General features: G+C 33.8%; 1 protein-coding gene across 6 annotated transcripts; it reads right to left on the bottom strand.

Annotated features, from left to right (window-relative positions):
- Positions 1–5,460: 5,460 nt before the first annotated feature.
- Positions 5,461–19,174, bottom strand: LOC106079882 (vacuolar-sorting protein SNF8-like). Of its 6 annotated transcripts, none has more exons than XM_013241123.2 (9): positions 19,054–19,174; positions 17,038–17,272; positions 15,214–15,264; positions 14,503–14,641; positions 14,082–14,186; positions 13,753–13,825; positions 13,479–13,620; positions 8,914–8,988; positions 5,461–6,823 (listed from the first exon to the last, which is right to left on the bottom strand). In XM_013241123.2, exons 2-9 carry the CDS (start codon positions 17,089–17,091, stop codon positions 6,716–6,718), a joined length of 747 nt encoding a protein of 248 aa, XP_013096577.2. In that variant the 5' UTR covers positions 17,092–17,272; positions 19,054–19,174; the 3' UTR covers positions 5,461–6,715. The 6 variants fall into 6 exon arrangements, with proteins under 6 accessions (XP_013096577.2, XP_013096576.2, XP_013096575.2 ...); XM_013241122.2 differs by lacking the exon at positions 19,054–19,174 and adding an exon at positions 18,665–18,682; XM_013241121.2 differs by lacking the exon at positions 19,054–19,174 and adding an exon at positions 18,500–18,621.
- Between the last annotated feature and the right edge of the window lie 3,197 nt (positions 19,175–22,371).

The raw sequence follows: 22,371 nt of genomic DNA on the forward strand, positions 1-22,371 counted from the left end.
ACTGAATCTACACTCCAGGGTCACTTGTACAACTAGACTGAATCTACACTCCAGGGTCACTTGTACAACTAGACTGAATCTACACTCCAGGGTCACTTGTACAACTAGACTGAATCTACACTCCAGGGTCACTTGTACAACTAGACTGAATCTACACTACAGGGTCACTTGTACAACTAGACTGAATCTACACTACAGGGTCGCCTGTACAACTAGACTAAATCTACACTCCAGGGTCGCCTGTACAACTAGACTAAATCTACACTCCAGGGTCGCCTGTACAACTAGACTGAATCTACACTCCAGGGTCACTTGTACAACTAGACTGAATCTACACTACAGGGTCACTTGTACAACTAGACTGAATCTACACTCCAGGGTCACTTGTACAACTAGACTGAATCTACACTCCAGGGTCACTTGTACAACTAGACTGAATCTACACTACAGGGTCGCCTGTACAACTAGACTGAATCTACACTCCAGGGTCACTTGTACAACTAGACTGAATCTACACTACAGGGTCACTTGTACAACTAGACTGAATCTACACTACAGGGTCACTTGTACAACTAGACTGAATCTACACTCCAGGGTCACTTGTACAACTAGACTGAATCTACACTACAGGGTCACTTGTACAACTAGACTGAATCTACACTCCAGGGTCACTTGTACAACTAGACTGAATCTACACTCCAGGGTCGCCTGTACAACTAGACTGAATCTACACTACAGGGTCACTTGTACAACTAGACTGAATCTACACTACAGGGTCGCCTGTACAACTAGACTGAATCTACACTACAGGGTCACTTGTACAACTAGACTGAATCTACACTACAGGGTCGCCTGTACAACTAGACTGAATCTACACTCCAGGGTCACTTGTACAACTAGACTGAATCTACACTCCAGGGTCACTTGTACAACTAGACTGAATCTACACTCCAGGGTCACTTGTACAACTAGACTGAATCTACACTCCAGGGTCGCCTGTACAACTAGACTGAATCTACACTCCAGGGTCACTTGTACAACTAGACTGAATCTACACTCCAGGGTCACTTGTACAACTAGACTGAATCTACACTCCAGGGTCACTTGTACAACTAGACTGAATCTACACTCCAGGGTCACTTGTACAACTAGACTGAATCTACACTCCAGGGTCACTTGTACAACTAGACTTAATCTACACTCCAGGGTCACTTGTACAACTAGACTGAATCTACACTCCAGGGTCACTTGTACAACTAGACTGAATCTACACTCCAGGGTCACTTGTACAACTAGACTGAATCTACACTCCAGGGTCGCCTGTACAACTAGACTGAATCTACACTACAGGGTCACTTGTACAACTAGACTGAATCTACACTCCAGGGTCGCCTGTACAACTAGACTGAATCTACACTACAGGGTCGCCTGTACAACTAGACTGAATCTACACTCCAGGGTCGCCTGTACAACTAGACTGAATCTACACTCCAGGGTCACTTGTACAACTAGACTGAATCTACACTCCAGGGTCGCCTGTACAACTAGACTGAATCTACACTCCAGGGTCACTTGTACAACTAGACTGAATCTACACTACAGGGTCGCCTGTACAACTAGACTGAATCTACACTCCAGGGTCGCCTGTACAACTAGACTGAATCTACACTCCAGGGTCACTTGTACAACTAGACTGAATCTACACTCCAGGGTCACTTGTACAACTAGACTGAATCTACACTCCAGGGTCACTTGTACAACTAGACTGAATCTACACTCCAGGGTCACTTGTACAACTAGACTGAATCTACACTCCAGGGTCGCCTGTACAACTAGACTGAATCTACACTACAGGGTCGCCTGTACAACTAGACTGAATCTACACTACAGGGTCGCCTGTACAACTAGACTGAATCTACACTCCAGGGTCACTTGTACAACTAGACTGAATCTACACTCCAGGGTCGCCTGTACAACTAGACTGAATCTACACTACAGGGTCGCCTGTACAACTAGACTGAATCTACACTACAGGGTCGCCTGTACAACTAGACTGAATCTACACTACAGGGTCGCCTGTACAACTAGACTGAATCTACACTACAGGGTCGCCTGTACAACTAGACTGAATCTACACTACAGGGTCGCCTGTACAACTAGACTGAATCTACACTACAGGGTCGCCTGTACAACTAGACTGAATCTACACTACAGGGTCACTTGTACAACTAGACTGAATGTACACTTCAGGGTCACTTGTAGAACTAGACTGAATCTACACTCCAGGGTCGCCAATACAACTTACACCCTTCTCTTCCTAACTAAAACCTTATTTTCCTGGCACAAATATGCATATTTAAATATCAAAATGTTAGCACGTTTTTTTTTTGTATTTAAGAGACTAGAAATCTTATCTTCTTATCTTATATAATTCAGACGTTACTTCAAAAAAGAAGATGATTACGTCCTACGCGTCATGCATTCAGTCATGCATATTAACCAATGACTTAAATTCTGTCAAGTCACTGTTTTTCCTGTCTAGCTCAGGCAACCCATTCCATGCTCTTATAGCACTAGGGAAGAAAGAGTATTTGTACAAATTTGTCCTAGCATATGGAACGAGGAATGTGCCTTTATCTTTGTGTCTTCTTAGTATTTTATTAAATTTTGTATTTGAAGAATATGGTTCAGTGTTTTATGTATAATTGCTACTTTTTTTTAGTCTTCTATCCTGAAGGCTTTCTAAATTTAGTGATTTTACTAAAGGTGTTACTCTAGTCAAATGTGAATATTCGTTTGTTATGAATCTCACTGCTCTATTTTGTTTCTGTTCCAGTTTCTTTATGCTTTCTTGAGTTGAGGGGTCCCAAACAGAGGATGCATATTCTATTATTGGCCTAACCAAGGTTAAATAACATTTTAGTTTTATGTTCTTATTTGATTTATAGAAATTTCTTTTAATAACACATAATGCTTTGTTTGATAGCTTCATCACTATGGGGGTTCCATGACAATCTTTCATTTCTTATAACGCCCAAGTTGGATTTACTAAAGGGCTCCCTAGCTCAGGGATATGTGAATCTCTCCCAGCCTTGGCCAATATATTGAAATGTTACATTAGATGTTGTTATGGTGCAACTCTTTTAATTTGCACCATTGGTCAAAAGATTCATTAAATGACAAAAAATGATGACGATTACGTCATAATTTTAAATGCTTTGAAAATCTACTGTTTGGAATCAGTGTTCATTTCTGATGTCTTTCAAGAGTGGCTCTAATGCTTCAATTTAAAGGTATATAGTAGAGTCACTATTGCGGAGCAGGCATGTTTGCGGAACAGCTCTTCGAAATTTGTTAAATTCTACTTTATTGGCAAAAAAAAAAAAAAAAAAAAACCATTTGGGCAGTTGTTTGAGACAAACATCAATAAAAAAGCTAACAAGATCCCCGAAATAAAGAATCACCCTTTGTGTCAGGATTTTGTGATTTTACCATCACAAAAGAGATACAGGACACTGATAGCAAAGACAAACAGACACAAACACTCTTTTGTTCCCCTGGCAATCAAATCATTAAATAAGAACAATCTGGTATAAACTTTGTCACATGTAAATTATGAGTGAGTCTGGTGTGAATGTACACTTTGGTTTCTTATAGTTATAATGTTTTTTGTTTGGTGTAATGCACAAATTGTAAGACAAATTTCCTTAAGGATAATAAAGATTATTATTATTATTATTTTGAAATTTTCTGCTAAACTACTGTAACGGTACTGCGCATGGTCCATTTCTCTACATTTCCAATATAAGGGTTTTCCTTTCACAGCAGAAAATTAAGTTTGACTCCAGGTTAAAGTTGACAAGTGTGGAATCGTCCATTATTTTTCACGTACCAGGAGAACTGCATAGGTCAAGGCTAAAGGCTTTTTAAAAATGATAATGACCGTTCACCTGCTTGATACACCTATTTTTCGCTTTATAAATGGATGTGGAAAAACTTCATTTCGTAGCCATGTACCAGAAATTTAATTTAAAAAAAAATTGGGAGGTGTTTACCCAGTTTTTACCTTTTTAAAGATAGTCACAATTGTGGAACACTACAGATGTCATTAATTTGACCTGCGCATTTAACTTTATTTACATAGTGATTTAGATTATCGGAATTTAAATATGAGTTTGTATTAGTATACATAAATTTAAAAACATTTAGAGAATAATATTACATATAATATATAATTTATGATTACCTTGTGCAGACGTCCAGCAAAAAGAGGACAAATCATAATATCAAATAATATAATATATAGGCCTATCCTATAACAAAAAAAAAATAAATTAAAAAATTAAAGAATAGTGGAAAATAAAACCTTGTAAGAAAAATCAGGGTAGTGTGACGTCAATTAAATTAAAGAGTAAAGAATCAAAAAGTGACAATGTGTTGTCTTAAGCTTTAATAAAATAAGATTAATGTAAAGGATAAGGAGTTCAAGTATAAGACTAATAAATATATGCTTTATATAGGCTTTGTTCCGACATTTTTACCGTGTTCTGCAATTGTGACTTCTTAAAAAATTCTGTTCCGTAATTGTGACTGACCATATCTCAGTCGATTTGAATGTAAAATTTAAATATCTGTTGAAAAACTAAACAATGCGTCTATTTTTATTGGAAAATGGATAGACAATGCCTAGATACTTTTAGTTTTTCCATAGGTCTAACCATTACGTAGCAAAAAATTGAAAACTAAAGGTAACTGCAAACTGCTCCGCAATAGTGACTCTATAATAAATGCTTATGCGATTGACAAGTTTTTATTCTTTTCCCCAGAAGACAAAATTCTTAAAGCCTTAATCCTAACTTTGTTTGCACAACTCTTGAGTGAACTACAATGCATCAGGTCTATGGACTTCTGAAGTGGTTGGTCACTCGTTTAAGGATGCAGACTTGTTTAGCATAACTTTAGGAGTAGAATGCATGTAAAATTTAAAATAGTACAGGGGAGACAACGCTTAAGGCTTTCAACCAATGGGATTTAGTTTCAATTTTCTTGACTGAACTTTCTTGAATGTTTAGAGTAGTCTTAATAAATGACTCATTTTTAGTGTTGACATTTTTTAAAAAATAAGTGCCAGTTTAGAGAGTAGCGAGCGGCACCTTGAGCTCAGACATTTTGTTAAAGATGTTGTACCCTTAAGACGTGGTTGTTAAGAGCTAGATCAAAATTACTTTGTTATTGAAGTCGGACAAATAGATTGGGATGAGTATTTTCTAGTTTTGTTGGTGACTTAAGTGCCCCCAGTAGTTTCAATTCAAATCTTATTTATTGGGTACCTCTAAAGAGGCAATGTGTTCTGTCTGAAGTGCTGTAAGAAATGAAGTAGAATAAGAATGCAACAAAAAAACATGTCTTACAATGTTTGAAACAGATACATTTCAACAAACACTAGACAAACTCCCTAAGAAACAGAGTCATAAATGTAATTATCAACATTATAATTTATCAAAACTGATACAGCTTAAAATAAGGTTTTACCTTATAAAATATATAAACACAGCTATGAATTAATCAACAAAAACACTTTTAATGTGAACTATTTGACGTGGTATAATGAGAACACATAAGTGCTGTTGTATTCAAACATTCATTTAGAAATTAATTTTGTAGAACTTTGTTTTGGATACATAGGTATCATGGGAAATGAAAGGCTGATAAAACTATCAATGTTGGCATCATCTATAGAACAACCAGATAGACCAGTTAACTCCCTCACTCTAAGGTCAATGTTAATCACAAAGAGGAGTGGCTCAACCAATGGGCATCAGGAAACACAGGCAGAGCTAAATTGAAAGAAATGACCATGCCAAACCAACTGAACAGTTTTAATTTTCTCTTCCCCCCTCTCCTTTCCCCCACAAAGAGCAATCTACAATCTTCCAACTAAGGACAGGACACACACATTTAAATAATCACCTTAACAAAATAAATCCCACAAAACTAACCTTCTGTAGACACTGTACCCACCCTTATAAAACCGTAAACCATATCCTCTTTGAATCCTCCATCTTAACCCTCCTTAGGCAGACCCTACTACCACTACAGCCCAACATAATCAACACTCTGGATGGCAGTGCTGGACAACTCAAGAAAACAGCATGCTATTTTTCCTAGACACAGTCTGCAAAACAGTTTACAGCTCAGCAGCACTTGTATGGCTAGAAGAACTCTTAATAAATAATGAGAACACTCAAGTGTCATTGTATTACATTTGAAACTGAACTGTGTTTTCATTTAGAAATTAATTTGGTAGACATTTATTTTACAAACTTATTAATGTCCTTGATTGGACATTTTGAAAGTTGTGGCTAACACATTTGATAGTCCCCCTACCAGTAAAAAAAAAAAGTTTTTTTGTGTGTTTGAATTGTCAAATTTAGAAGAATTTTGTTTGAAATAAATACATTATTATTCAAAAAACATAAAATAAATATTGATGAAATATTAGCAGATGCATACAATAAATGTAATAAATAAAAACAAGTCACAATCTGAAAAAGAAAAAAAAATTATGTAGCACTCTTGTAACATGAATGAAAATATTTTTTTTTCCTAACACATTGACAGATATTATGTGAAAAGCACAAATGCCAATTCATTCATGAAACTTTCAGTAAAAGGGGCTTTGAAATGTATCTAAAATAATGATTGAAAAACCAAATCAAGTTAAAGTTGTAGTGAAATCTGGTATCAGACTTGGGAACCAATAAGAACGTTCTGCTCCACTTTGGTCATCAACCCATCCAAGACATTCTTTGACCAGGAAATCCTAGAATGTAAGAAATATTATAGTAAAACAATAACACAAGGTTAACAATACTAGGGGAAAAAAGTTAATTTAAGATACAAAGAGTTCATTAAACGTAGCGCAGCACGGTGTGCATGAATAATGGTGCGAATTTGAATAATGAATGGAAGGGATGTTTAAAAGGGGAAGCTGGGAGAAATTGACAGGAAGAGAAATGAAATGTTCTTATTTACATAACTTGTTGTAATATTAAAGTATTTATAGAGTAATAACCTGAGAGTGTATTATTATTTCGAAGAGTCTTGTGTCGTAACAAGTGGCGCCCAACGGAAAAGGCAAGACCTGCGTTATATCGGTATCTAATTCCTGTCTACTGAGGTATTACTAGTACTACAAAGTGTAACAAAATCTCTAGATCTATTAAGATTGAGAGAGTTAGCGTCATCTAAATCTCTAAAGCTATGTACTAGACTCACTGGTAAACATAAACCTTTAGTTGAAACTTAACTAAAAACATTATTGCTGAATTAATCAATTGGATTAACATTTAAATTTAGATTTATATCATTATAATTATTATGACGGTCAATTCTCTACATTCACCAATGTGAAAACGTCAGGGATTACCCACTGTATTTGGATGTGCTATGAATTTATTGAAAAAAAAAATAATTTAAAAAAATCATGTCAGTGGCTGCTGAAGTACATGCTCATTATTCTGGCTGGTCATAGTTCTCAACAATAACCTTTAACATTCAATATTGATGGAAATTTGTACGATTATTAGCACTGCTGTGGGCAACACTAGTGAATTTTGACTACGGTGGAGAACAGTGCCCATTTAGGACCAACGGATATACACTGACCACTGCATATAGACAAACAACGAAAGATTCATATCACCGGCGGAGAATATACACTAGCATTGGAAGTTATACCAGCAGGAAGAAGCGTATTCCGGGAAGTAGATACTTATTTGTATTCGAATAACATTAAACGTTTGTTTCATTACATTACATTTAGATATGAACATTGTTGGGTCCAGGCATTAAGTATATGAGAATCAAATATATTTAATTGATATGGTCAGATAACTCTATAAAGAAAAATTACAAATGGCGGATAAAGCTGAGATAGTTGCTTTGAAAGAAGAAGGGAGACTATTGGAATTAGAAGGAGCAGAGCTGAGAAAATATGTACAAGAAAGATTAATAGAAAGAGAGAAACTAGTCAAGGAAAAGGAAATAGAGAAAGAAAAGTTAGTCATGGAAAAGGAAATAGAGAAAGAGAAGTTAGTCATGGAAAAGGAAATAGAGAAAGAGAAGTTAGCCATGGAAAAAGAAATAGAGAAGAGAAGTTAACTATTGATAAAGATAAATTAGCCATGGATAAAGAAATAGAGAAAGAGAAGTTGGCTATCAGTAAAGAGAAATTAGTTACGGATAAAGAAATTGAGAAAGAGAAGCTAGCTATGGAGAAAGAAAGGTTAGCCATAGAGAAAGAAAAGTTGGAAATAAAAAAAGGAAAAGCTAAAGATGAGGGTACTGGAAAGAAAAATGACGTGTCTGGAAATAAATTGGCAAAATATAAAGGTACAATGTTTGATGAGAATAAAATAGACATAGATATCTTCTTAAAGAAGTTTGAAATTGAAATGAAAGAATTGGCTTTTCCTGAAGATAAATGGACATTTTTGTTATCGAAGTCATTTGCAGTGAAGGTACCGTCAAAGATTTGCATGAATCAGAATAATTACCAAATAGTAAAGGAGCAATTACTACGAACATTTGGAAAAACTGAGGTGTTTTATCGTCATCAATATGTTAATTGCACCATTGAAACCAACCAGGATCCCCAAACATTCTTAGACAAGATGTGCATGAATAATGGTGCGAATTTGTGTAATGAATGGAAGAGATGTTTAAAAGGGGAAGCCGGGAGAAATTGACAGGAAGAGAAATGAAATGTTCTTATTTACATAACTTGTAATATTAAAGTATTTATAGAGTAATAACCTGAGAGTGTATTATTATTTCGAAGAGTCTTGAGTCATAACACATACAAATGTATGCACACAGACTGTTGTTTTGATTTTACAAAAATGTCATTACCAATGCTCTTTTGCCTCTTGATTCTTCCCAGTTCAAGGTTTGAATAAGTCCTGATAGAGTCACATGACCATGTTCCTGTCAGGAGAATAAAGGTTTCATAAAAAAAAATAATTAAATATCCAAATAAAATTATTAATAAAAAGAAGAAGAGGACTTAAAAATTATTACTGTTTGGTTTCATTGATACAAAACAATTGTTAGCAAAGACATTTATAACAAGATTACAAAGAGAGTTTGTGTTACACAAACTCAGAGGCGGCCCCCGTCGAAGTCGGATCCCTGTCGGATCTGCATATTCGCAAATAATATTCAAGAGGTGATTTAATTTTGATGTAAAATGTTTTACACGTTTCGGATGTTCCTTCAGAGTTGAAGATAATTACTTCCTAGTCCAAACCTCCCGCAGGACGACGGGGGATGGGAGCGGGCAGGGTTTGAACCCTGGGCCATCCATAAATCTGAACGACAGTCCAGCGCGCAAACCGCACGACCAGGCAGCCATCCGATGGTGAAAAGTAATAATGTTTCAAAGATTCATTTGCCGTAAATTTAAATTTAATAAAAAAAATAGTAGATTAGTTTTAGTATATTAAAACATTACAATATTGATCAAAACGTTTGGAAATGAAAATCTACACTTTTTTTTTACACTTTAAGTTTAGAAATTGAAATTCTACATCTTAATCTAGTCTATTTTAGTCTAAACTAGATCTAGAAATTCTAGATCTAGACTCTAAAATAATTTTAATTAGAATATAAATCCAGATCTAGATATACTGTAATAAAAATCTAGATCTAGTTTAAAAAATCTAGATTAGATCTAAATCAAGATATCATTCCTTTTTTAAACGCGAGTCACATAACGAGGCTTAATAAACATTACTATACCGAGTTCTTTTTTCATTTCATTTGAAGAATTAATTCCATATAACGTCAGAGGGAAAAAAAAAAACACTACGTCACACGGCCTAGCTAGACTAAAAATCGGCTTCATCTATAAGAGCCATTTATCGAGTGTTCATAGACTTTGGTGCACCGAGTGCGTTCTTTAAGCATTTCATTTAAAGAATTCATTCCATATGACGTCAAAGGAAAAAAAAACACTACGTCACACGGCCTAGCTAGAATAAAAATCGCCTTCATCATTACGAGCCTTTTATCGAGTGTTCATAGACATTGGTGCACCGAGTGCGTTCTTTTAGCATTTCATTTAAAGAATTCATTCCATATGACGTCAAAGGAAAAAAAAAAACTACGTCACAAGGCCTAGCTAGACTAAAAATCACCTTTATCAACACGAGCCATTTCTCGAGTGTTCATAGACATTGGTGCACCGAGTGCGTTCTTTTAGCATTTCATTTAAAGAATTCATTCCATGTGACGTCAAAGGAAAAAAAAACACTACGTCACACGGCTTAGTTAGACTAAAATATGTTTTCATTAATACAAGCAATTTTTTCGAGGGTTAATAGACATTGGTGCACCGAGTGCGTTCTTTTAACATTACATTTAAAGAGTCCATTCATATGACGTCAAAGAAAAAAAATTCCATTACCTCACAATAGGCTAGTACCGGTACCATAAAAAAAAATGTCTTTATTTACACGAGATATTTAACGAGGGTTCATAGACATTGGTGCACTGAGTTCTAATAGATATTATTTAAAAAGGATCAAAGCCGCATTGTTTTTGCGTTTTGTCTGTCAGTCGGTCTGTCCGTTATCTTGATATAAAAAAAAACAACTAAAAGTTATTAAAAATTGATTAACCTTTATTTTACGTTTCAAAACATCGCAATAATTTTTAGGTATGAACACAATTGAAAAGGTTATATAATAGATTGTTCCGGATGTTTGTATAAATAGTAAAAGAAAAAGAGAATTTCAGATAAATGTAATACCGTTAATTAAATTTTTTGGATGGTCTCGTATAAAAATTAGATGTACTACAGCCACGTGGAGAGATTTTCATACCTTACTTTGGTGTTTGGATTCTGTTTTCTTTAAAAATCGGAACATAATATTAACGATAATTAGATTTTTTAATGTTTTAGGTAGAAAGTTAAATGTACTGTAAGAGAGTAGTGAGTTAAAATATTTTTCATAAAAATCCGTAAAAACATTATTTCGTAAATGAGAAGATTATTTGTTTATTAATTAGAAGAGGGAGTTCAAACAATTATTTGGCGTTAGTAGATTTTTAAATAAATTCGGAAATTGCTGGCGACGATTTGTAAGAAACAAAATCCGGAACTTTCTTTATCGATTACAAAACTTCTATGTTATGTTTTACAAGAAAATTAAATGTCTAAAAAGTAATTTTCAGTAATCAATTCTAGTAAATTACTTTTTTTAAAAGCCTTATGCGATTTCAAACAATCATTAGGCATAATTCATGTTTTATAAAACAATATCCGGAACATTTTACACTTAATGAAATATAAGTCAGTATAGAGATTATGATTTAGCATTAATATGCTATTTACATAAAAAACGGAACAACATATTATTGATAATGTGTTTTTGCAACGTTTAAGCATGGAAATTGAATGTAATATAAGTTAGAAGAGCAAACAAACATTTGTTGGCGTTGATTAGTTTTGCAAAAAAAAAATCAGGAACAATCAATTTTAGATACTTAAAACTATTGAGATGTTATGGGAGGAACATTAAAGGGTAAATCAGATTTTCAATAGCTTTTAGAGTTCTAGTTTTTTAAATCTAATCGTGACGGACAGACCGACCAACAGACAAAACGCACAAAAATAAGCTTCTTTTATTCGGATGGGGGCACTAAACAAAAATAAATAAAATCTGATTTTTAAAAAAAGTTTAAGGAATAGGTTTAGCACCTGATCATGTTGCGACGTTACGCTACTGCACGAAAATCGCTGCATAAAAAGTCCATTTAAAAAAATGTGCGTGATATTTACATACAAAGTGCATTATTAGCCTTTATAAACAAACAGAAATGTTTTCTTTTAATTTTAGCAGCTAGTTGACCAGAAAAAACGTCTTTAACTATTATTTGTATTTGTTGTAAACATTTCCTGTACATTTTAAAAATATATTTGACTTAGTGATACTGAAAATACACAAAAATTGTCCATCTTTGTTAGCATATTGTAACATTGCCTCCCTTACATTTACGTAATTGTTTTAGAATTGGTGTATTTTTATGAAAAAATCGCTTGCATAATTAATTTTATAAATTAAACGGTTTGCTTTTAGAAAACCAAAAGTAGCCGTTGCACCTAAACTTTTCAAGCCGGATTTAATGATGAAATAATATTTTTCATATCTCTTCTAGTTTTCGAGATCTGAGTGTGACAGACGGACAGACGGACATTTTGCACAAACCTAATAGCGGCTTTTTCCCCTTACGGGGGCCGCTAAAAATGACTAATTAAGATTGTTTATAAATATTTGTTTTATTTATTAACATATTTCTTTGGAAGAAGCCTCTAATTCCAATATGTGTTGACCCTACTATAGAATTATTTGTGAGGACATGGACGGGCTTTGGGAGGAACTCGCAATCACATGATCATGGCTGGTGATGTGAGGCCAGATAACAACACTCACTTAAAAGCTCTTTTTTTTTTTAGAGATGGATAGTCAAAGTAGATGTTACAAAGGTAGCTGCTAGGTGATGTAGCCAATTCAGGGGGGTTATGGTTCGAGTCCTCCTTTTGGCATATCTCTATTTCGCCGTATTTTCTCCCCCCCTCTTCTCTCAATAACTTTGGTATCTTAGTGCTGCTATTATTCAATGGTAGATGTGGCATGTTGAATCTTAACAAATGTAACAAGCATTTTACAGTTGGAAGTCATAAGAACATATTAAGAACCTGAATTAGAAAGTATATCCTTCATTAGAATCTAACTAAACACCCTTGCTTTGGAAGCATGGCTAGGTAAAAACAAAAAAAAATACTTTTGCAAAAAAACTATTTTAGCAAAAAAAAATCCAATTTTTTTAAAAACTTTCTCTCAGATCATCTTGTTAATGTTTATTAAAAGAGTTTACAAAATAATGTGTTTGTTTCCTTTGCTTAACAATACTCTAAAGCAATATAACCACTTTCACTGCCTCAAGAGCAATATAACCATTGAACAGAGACACTTTCACTGCCTCAAGAGCAAAATAACCATTGAATGGAGACATTTTCACTGCCTTGCCAGGAAGAAAAGAATGAGACTCATAAAGACTTATCCTTAATATTAACAGCAAAAAAAAATAAAAAACTCAACAATATTTAATGTTAAGAAATTTCTGGTAGACAGAAATGTTCACAAATGTAGAAACTTAAGGAGATAATGGAAAAGATGTAAATCAATACAAACAAGCAATGATAGAAAATCCTTTCCAAAAAGGGAGGGACAGACTTGGAATATCCATGACATCCTACAACTAAAAAAAAAAGGAAGAACCTAGCATTTCTAAACAATCTCCAGTTTTGGTCTAAACAGTGGCAATTGAAAAGGTTACCAAGAAAATAAAAAAAAGCTTTAAAACTATGCCCAATGCGAGTAGCTAGAATATTAGTAAACTGTAACTCTCACTTGTGCTTGCTGTAAAACCACAGTGTGATCAAGAGTCAGTTCCCCTGGTATGGACTGGACAAGAAAACTGTTTCCCACTTTATGAACAGAAAACCCATTTCCCAATATCTTCAGTTTTTTGATAGACTGTAAAAGATCATCTCTAAAAAGGAAAAAAAAATCAAATACAAATTTATTTTGAAAAATTATGTTTATTTTAATTAAAACTGAATAATAATAAATTGACTTCTGATACTAAATAAATTATGTTTAAAAAAAAAACAATGACACTAACATGCTAATTTGTTGTGAATTACGACCTCTAGAAGCTTCAACTTTTCTCCGCAAATCTTCAATACTTATCAAGCCTGCAAATAATTTTTAAAAACTTTACAGGAATGAAAGATTTAAAGTTGAATTGCCAGATAATTTATCAAACTACTGCTACTACACATAAATCTAATATATATTGGACATACTGAGATGAGATTAAGATAAATACTTATGAGTAAAAAAAAAAGTAAAATAATGAATGAAATAAAGCTCCAGTTAGAAGTGTGTTTTTGTTTATCCAGCATTCAAGTACGAAATGATCATAAAATGAAGTGAAATGAAACTCCTCACCTCCATTTCTTTTACTTGTTGCCAGACACACTTCTACAATCTGAATACCCAATTCATAATAGAAATCTCCAACACCTAACATTTTTGCCCAAAATCCTTTGCTAGCTGTAAACAAAAAAAAAAAAGAAAAACAAACATGTTTAGCCTATTTTGTAATAAGCTAAATAAATTTAGTAATTTTTTAAATGTGGGTATAATATTAAATGAAAAATTATTCTTTACAATGAAATGAACTGAAAAATATCAATAGGTTATCTATGAGCATTATACACATCAGCTGGGTTTCAATCAAGGACTTGCAAGAGAGGTTTAAGTCTCTCAAGCTTTCAATGTAATGGGAGTTCATTAGTATATAGTATATACATTATTTTTACATTATATTTGGTGTTCGACATCAATAAAGATACAAGTCATAACTTACAAGCTAATGGATCTACCCCAATGGATGCACACATTTCTTGAAACTGGAGCCTAAACTCTGGGTCTTTGCGAATATCTTCCCGATGCTTGGCTGCAAAATCTTCTAAATTGTTTTTAAACATTTCCATCTGCTGTCCCATCTAGCAAAAAATTAACAATGTTTGAAAAAAAAAATTAATGTTAAATGGAAATAAATTAATATAAATACTGATATATATATATAAACACACACTATAACTTTATGCGTGCAATTTAAGTGTGAAAAAGTTAAATTTTTAAAACTATATTAAAAAAAAAATAATTTATGTCTTAAAAGGTGTAAACTAAAAAGTGCACTAGTAAACATTTTCTTATAAATAAAAGAAACAAATTAACTAATTGAATCATAATAAAATTTACATATACCATTTCTAGTGCAGAGCTCCATACTTTTATTTTGAGTGATTATTTTATTTTTTTAAATAAATATACATTTACTAATACTGATAATATATAATCTAAAACATGATATGGGCATATAATTTGATTATTACACAACACATTTAGATTCCAAATGACATGTACGTATGAAATTATATACATGCCTTAACTGGCCACAAGAGTTAAGGTTACTTTAACATCTATACCATGAATGATTAGAATACAATTTCATTAGCATAAATAGAACCAAGAAAGTAATCTATAAACTGTATGATACTAAACAGTTACAAACCTGAACAAATTGGCTTTCAGCAAGTTCACTGCCTTTATCTTTGTATTTAGCCTATATATTAAAAAAAAACATTTAGGTGATATCACAACAATACGCTATATAAACACAAAGGCTAATATTATTTTCCATTTTACTTAATATTGTAAACATATTTAGACTGATATATTATTGCAACATATTCAGACTGATATATTATGGTAACATATTCATTGTAATATACTCAGACTGATATATCATTGTAATATTATATACTCAGACTGACATTTTATTCTTATTGATTGCAAATTCATACAAATAAAACAAGAACTTTTTTTTACAGCTTGATAGTGATAAACTGTCTACAATTCTCACTGATTGATGTGTATTTAAACTTTGAACTAGACCCATAGCTGTTAAATAGAAGAGGGTACAAATGTATCTTATTTTCAGCTGAGGGTTAAGAAACATTGATTTAAATACTAATATAGATAGACTACTTTTTGTTGCTCACTGAATGTGTGAGTTTATATATATAGGGTTAGGGTTTACTAGGTATATGGAATTTTACCCCCCCCCCCCCCACCACCACCACCACTCCAAACCAAAGTTCTGAATCCACTAGTGTCTGGGTTTGTACCCTGCCTGCCACCAGCCATTGTGCAGGAGCTTTGGGATTGGATGGAAATCTATAATCTAATAATTGTTCAATTCTGAAGAAACATAAGTTAATGTAAAATAAACAAACATTTCATTAAATTCAAACAATATTTAGATGTCTAGATCTAGAGTCTATATAATAATCTAGATAAATCAGATTCTTAGTGCTGTTTCAAGAATTAATTAAAGAGTTAATAGTCTTACAATTTGTATGAAATAATATGATTGTAAATTATGCATGATCTAAAACTCTAGATCTATATATCTAGGTTAGTTAGATCATAGATGGTAGATCTCATCTAGATCTAATAATAATAGAGCTTATGATCCAGAATCTTTAAGTTCTATACTATAATATAGACCTGGATTTAGTAACCTAGTATACAGTTTTAAAATAATATTAAAAACAGGATCTATTAAATATTATAATACTAGTAGTAATAGTAATAGATCTAGTATTATTACTTTTAATTTTAGTATAGTTAGTGACTAGAATATTCACCATCATAATATGTCCCTTGACTTTTGTTGTAGAGCTGCTGTGACAGTTTGCGTTACAACCAAATCCCCCCCCCTCCCCATTTTTCCTGGTTAGCAGCTGTTAGAAGGAATATCAATTATCAATAGCGAAGTCAGACCATTCTATTATATTGTCCAGCCAGATTTTCTTCAGACGACCCCTTTCTTTGTGCTTCAACCACTGTATCTTGAAAGATGAATTAAGACAGCGAGTCATGTCTTACAATATCTATTGAATTTGACCAAACCAGTTCAGCTTGCGTCTCTTCACAGTATTGGGTATTGAGCAGTTCCTCCCTTTTAGCAGCCAGAGTGTTGGCTTGTAACAGTACAAACTCATTAGTCTTCTTTTCCTGGTATTGCAACATTTTTCTGAAGCATTTACTCTTAAAGGCTTGAATTCTTCTTTCAGCCTCAGCATTCTGCGTCCAACTTTCAGTTCAAAACCATAGAATATTAGTTAGATCTAGATCTATATAGATCTAGAATAATCTAGATAAATTCTGACTAGATTCTAGATCTAGATTATATTCTAGATCTATGTAAACCTAGATTATATAGTCTATATTTATTTTAACAATAAAAATATTTATAAATATAAGCTAATTAACAATATTAAAAATATTTATAAATCTAGATATAAATAATAAAATATTAAAATAGATCTACCTGTGCCAAATTTTTGTTTTTAATAGCTGCTATTCCAGCGGGTCTTCTTGACATCTTTATGATGTTATAAATACCACAATGTTGTGACTATGTAGATCTAAAATCTAAATCTAGATATCTAGTATGAAGGCCTGGTCATGCGGTTTGTGTGCTGGACTGTCATTCGGATTTATTGATGGTCCAGTGTTCAAACACTGCCTGCTCCCATCACCCGTTGTCCTGCGGGAGGTTTGGACTAGGAAATAAATTAAATTTAAAATATAAATTATCTTCAACTCTGAAGGAACATCCGAAACATGTAGATCTATAATTCTATATCTATACATTTTACAACAAAGATCTAAAAAATATTGTTATGTCTGTAGTGGTGTAACTAGAGTTTATATCTATTATAATCTAGAATCTAGTAACTAGACTCTATCTATAATTAATAATATGGATTCTAGATCTGACTATTATAAGACTAACTCCTAATTTCTAAATACTTTAACTCTAATGAATGAATGAATCTAGATGTATAAAACTATTGTGACTATAAATATAATACTGGCTATACTACTATTGACTATAATAGTCGAATAAAATAATAGATCTAGTATTTCTAGCGAATCTACTATCTAGCTAGATTCTAGATCTATAAATATAACTATAATTATTAAGATTTAATAATAAACTATTAGATAATAAAGTAGATGTATTAGATCTATATCATGTCATATCCAGATTTAGATTACATCATTAGTATGATTAGTCTATACTATATTGACTATATCATTCATATGTCATAAGTCTATTAGTATTACTAGACTAAACTTTTATAGACTAACTAGATACCTATACTGCCTATATAATATAGATAGTACACTAGTCTAGTGTAGTCGTAGCAGTGTAGACAGTAGTACTAAGTCTTACTAAGTCTAAGTAGATCTAGTAAAAGTCAATCTAGAACTAGATCTAGTAGATCTATTATTGATTTATTCTATAATTAATTCTAAGGGAACTTCTAGATGATAGATCTAGAATCTAGACCTAGATCATGATCTCAGAATAATTATCATAATCATATTCATAATAATATTTACTAATTTAGTTTAGACTTTCTAAGACTACTTTTAACTTTACTTTTACTACTTTAGTTTTGGAGTTAATCTAAATCTAGATACAACTTAGTCTTAGAGTTAGAGTTAGACAGTACACTGTAATAGCCTGTACAGGTAATAACTGTAATCAAAAAATTCTGTAACACTTTTATTATTAGATAAGTGACTAAGTGAAAGTGTTATTACTGTTAAAGTTAAACTGTTATAGATCTAGAATCTAGTAATAGTATAGTCTAATACTAATAACTAATAGTAAATAGATAGAGATAGATCTAGTCTAGATAAATAATAATAATAAATAATTTATTATAAATAATAAACTTTATAAAAGAGTTAAAACTATATAAAAGACTGTAGTGTACTAGTTACTAGACTGTAGTCACTGTAGAATGAATATATGACACTAGTCAATATAGATAGATTTAGACTCTAGTCTAATAATCTAGAGTTCTAGATTCACTATCAGTAGTAGATCAGTTGTACTGTCTAGACTCTAGAATATATCTAGAGTGCCAGTGGTTTGTTACTTTTTGTTCAGAGCAACTCACAGACATATATATAATATAGTATATGTATAAATATAATTCTATATAGGTCTGTGAAGCAACCATATCCGTAACTCAGACCTACATAAACTAAAGATCTATTACCACACAGACATATATAGATCTATCTAGTCTTTATCCTTTTTAAAAGCGACATTCGTACATAAGAAGTTATTAAAGAAACTTTATTTTAAAATTAAGTAGAGCGCACGCGAATGATTCCAATGCTTTTTTTTTTTTGTTTTTTTTTACATAGGCGCCTACGCATTTCTGGCCTTTAATTTTCGCGGGTTGTTTGTAATATTTGTTTTGAATGACACCTACAGAAGCAGATCAGTCAACACATTTTCTTCTTCTAAGTATCTACTTACTACATGAATTACACATGTTATTGTTACGTCTTATTTTGTGATGAGACTCTTTAGCGATACACCAACATCAAAACGACAAAATCATAGTTTATAAATAATTTAATCTTCATGAACACTGTAAACACTATTTTGTTTATATTCCTCCATTTTGGTTCTCCTCTCTTCTTTCAACACGCATTCGCACCATTCCACATTTACACTACGATGCGCACATTCTTTGGGATTGTCATCTGCTACTTTCGATAACGCATTCTTTAGAATGTCGTTAAAATGTTCACAAATACCGTTGCTCAGGAGTGGTTCGGGGCTGTAAACCTTAGGCAAATTCCAAATATTAAAAAAATATATTTTGTTGTAAGTTGGCAGTGGAACTGTGTGCCCCTATCTGACAATACCTCTTCAGGAAATCCAAACCTTGTAAATAATGTATATAAACGACTTCTTGGGTTCATGTGGTGTCCTGTTAGTTGCAGTGCATAGTAATGATCGGATGGACTGCAGAGCATCATTTAGTAGCCTACTAGTTCCCATTTAGCTATGTCCAATTCCTTAGAATGTAGAGCAAAGGTGATGGCTTTCCATAAAGTCCCGTTAAGTTTCTCTATTTGTCCGTTTGTCCCCAGTGGCTACAAGGTCTCGAAGATACTCAATTCCAGATAGAAAGTTTATAGAGAAGGGAATTCAACATCTATAAAAGGATGAAATTATTGAACCATCTAAATCTCCCTGGCGTGCACAAGTCCTAGTCACAACAAATGACAGACATAAGAAAAGAATGGTTGTGGACTATAGCCAAACCATAAACCGGTTCACTCTACTAGACGCCTACCCTATGCCCAGAATTGACGAACTGGCAGAGAAGATTTCGCAATACTCTATATATAGCACTTTAGACCTGAAAAGTGCATACCATCAGATTCCTATAAAAGAAGAGGAAAGGCCGTTCACAGCCTTCGAAGCATGTGGGAAACTGTATCAATTCCGTCGGATTCCGTTTGGTGTTACGAATGGAGTCGCCTGTTTTCAGCGTACGATTGACAAAATCATCGAAGACGAACGACTCACTGACACTTTTGCTTATGTGGACAATGTGACCATCTGCGGTATGGACTCTGAATCACACGACCGAAACCTACAGCGATTTCTTGATAGTGCTCAAAAGTATGGAATCACTCTTAATGAAACAAAAAGTGAAATTAGCACTACTAAAGTGAGACTGTTAGGATACGAGATTTCCAAAGGACAACTTAAGCCAGATCCTGAGAGATTTCGCGCTCTAAGGGAATTACCCGTACCAGTGAACATGCGTGAACAGAAACGAGTATTGGGTCTTCTGGCTTACTACTCACAGTGGATACCTAACTTCTCAACAAAAATAAGCCTGTTAACAAGAAATCAACAATTTCCTGTCTCCGAAGAAGTCAAAAGAACATTTGAAAGTTTGAAAAATGAGCTTGAAAAAGCCGCTGTATATACTATAGATCCAAATCGCCCTTTAACCGTTGAGACGGATGCTTCTGATATAGCCATTGCAGCTACCCTTAACCAAGATGGCCGGCCCGTTGCTTTCTTCTCTCGCTCATTAACAAAAAGTGAAAGAAAACATTCTTCCGTTGAGAAAGAAGCATATGCCATTGTTGAGTCGCTGAGGAAATGGAAACATTTCTTAGTTGGTAAAGCGTTCACACTTGTTACGGATCAGCGATCTGTCTCTTTCATGTATAACAGGTCAAACAAAGGAAAAATTAAAAATGAAAAAATCCAAAGGTGGAAACTTGAACTCTCGTGTTTACAATATGACGTCATCTATCGCCCTGGCAAGCAGAACACTGTAGCTGATACATTTACCAGAAACCATCACTCGCAATGACCTTAAATTGCTGCACACTAGTCTTTGCCACCCGGGCGTTACTCGACTATTGCACTACGTAAGGACTAAAAATCTTCCATTTTCCTGTGATGACGTCAGAACTGTAATAGAACAATGTCAAGCTTGTGCAGAACTAAAGCCCCGTTTTTTTCGACAGCCGACCGGAGAACTGATTAAAGCAGCTCAACCTTTTGAGAGAATTAGTATGGATTTCAAGGGACCTCGCCCTACTGTTTCAAGAAATAGATATCTACTTACCATTATAGATGAATTCTCTAGATTCCCATTTGCATTTGCATGTCCCGATATGTCTTCCTCTACGGTCGTTAAATGTCTCAATGAACTATTCGCCCTATTTGGATTTCCAGCGTACGTCCACACTGACAGGGGAACTTCGTTTATGTCTACAGAGGTGCAGCATTTCCTCCACGAGAGAGGAATTGCAACCAGTAGAACGACCGATTACAGTCCGAGAGGAAACGGACAAATAGAGAAACTTAACGGGACTTTATGGAAAGCCATCACCTTGGCTCTACATTCTAAGGAATTGGACATAGCTAAATGAAAACTAGTACTAAATGATGCTCTGCAGTCCATCCGGTCATTACTATGCTCTGCCACTAACAGGACACCACATGAACGAATTCTTGGGTTCAACCGAAGAAGTGGTTCCGGGACATCCTTGCCAACATGGTTGACCAGTCCTGGTCCTGTCCTGCTGAAGAAGAACGTTAGATCATCTAAATATGATCCCATAACAGAGGAAGTTGATCTGGTAACATGCGACCCTCAGTACGCTGTAATCCGAACACCAAAAGGTCGAGAGGAAACTGTCTCATTACGAATGTTAGCCCCTAGGGAGGAACAAAAAGTTATAGAAAATGAGAATCAGAGTAGAACAGAGCTTGATATTGGCTGCGCCGATCAAAGCGCACCTCCCAGGAATCAACCGACTGATTCTATCATGCCTGAAGAAACCACCAGCACCACCGAAGACATAGCCAGACCGTCCGAAACTCAAGCATATGAAACTACACATACATACAATCTTAGAGTAAGGAGAACTAGTCCCAACTACAAAGTGTAAAAGCTCATCAGCTTACTGGAGCTTTTACTTTGACATTCAGTTTTGTCTCCAAAAGGACATTTGCTTATTTTATTACTTTCATTTGGTTTTGTTGACTTGACTTTAATGTGATATTTGATCTATCATGATATATTTTAATAAGCTATTTGATTTACCATGTTATATCAACATGTTACATTATGTCATGCTATTCTACATTGTTTGTTTACTTGAATCTCTATTATTATTCTGCACTTACTTAATTCATTCATTGTTTATAACACTAGTTAGCATTATTTGAACCGGGGGTGAATGTTATGAAAATTATATTCTGTATAGGTTGTCGTTCTTATGTTTACATGTGCTTGTAACTCGTCCGTGA

Source organism: Biomphalaria glabrata, chromosome 1 (genome assembly GCF_947242115.1).
Source record: "Biomphalaria glabrata chromosome 1, xgBioGlab47.1, whole genome shotgun sequence".
Lineage (NCBI taxonomy): Eukaryota > Metazoa > Mollusca > Gastropoda > Planorbidae > Biomphalaria > Biomphalaria glabrata.

What these genes read in the sequence shown, in the direction of transcription:
- LOC106079882 (XM_013241123.2), bottom strand. Translation starts at nt 17,091, where the DNA reads ATGTCAAGAAGACCCGCTGGAATAGCAGCTATTAAAAACAAAAATTTG. An exon ending in AACAAGTAAAAGAAATGGAG is followed by an intron (nt 13,826 to 14,081) that starts GTGAGGAGTTTC and finishes AATTATTTGCAG; the next exon opens with GCTTGATAAGTATTGAAGAT. An exon ending in TGGTTTTACAGCAAGCACAA is followed by an intron (nt 8,989 to 13,478) that starts GTGAGAGTTACA and finishes TTCTCCTGACAG; the next exon opens with GAACATGGTCATGTGACTCT.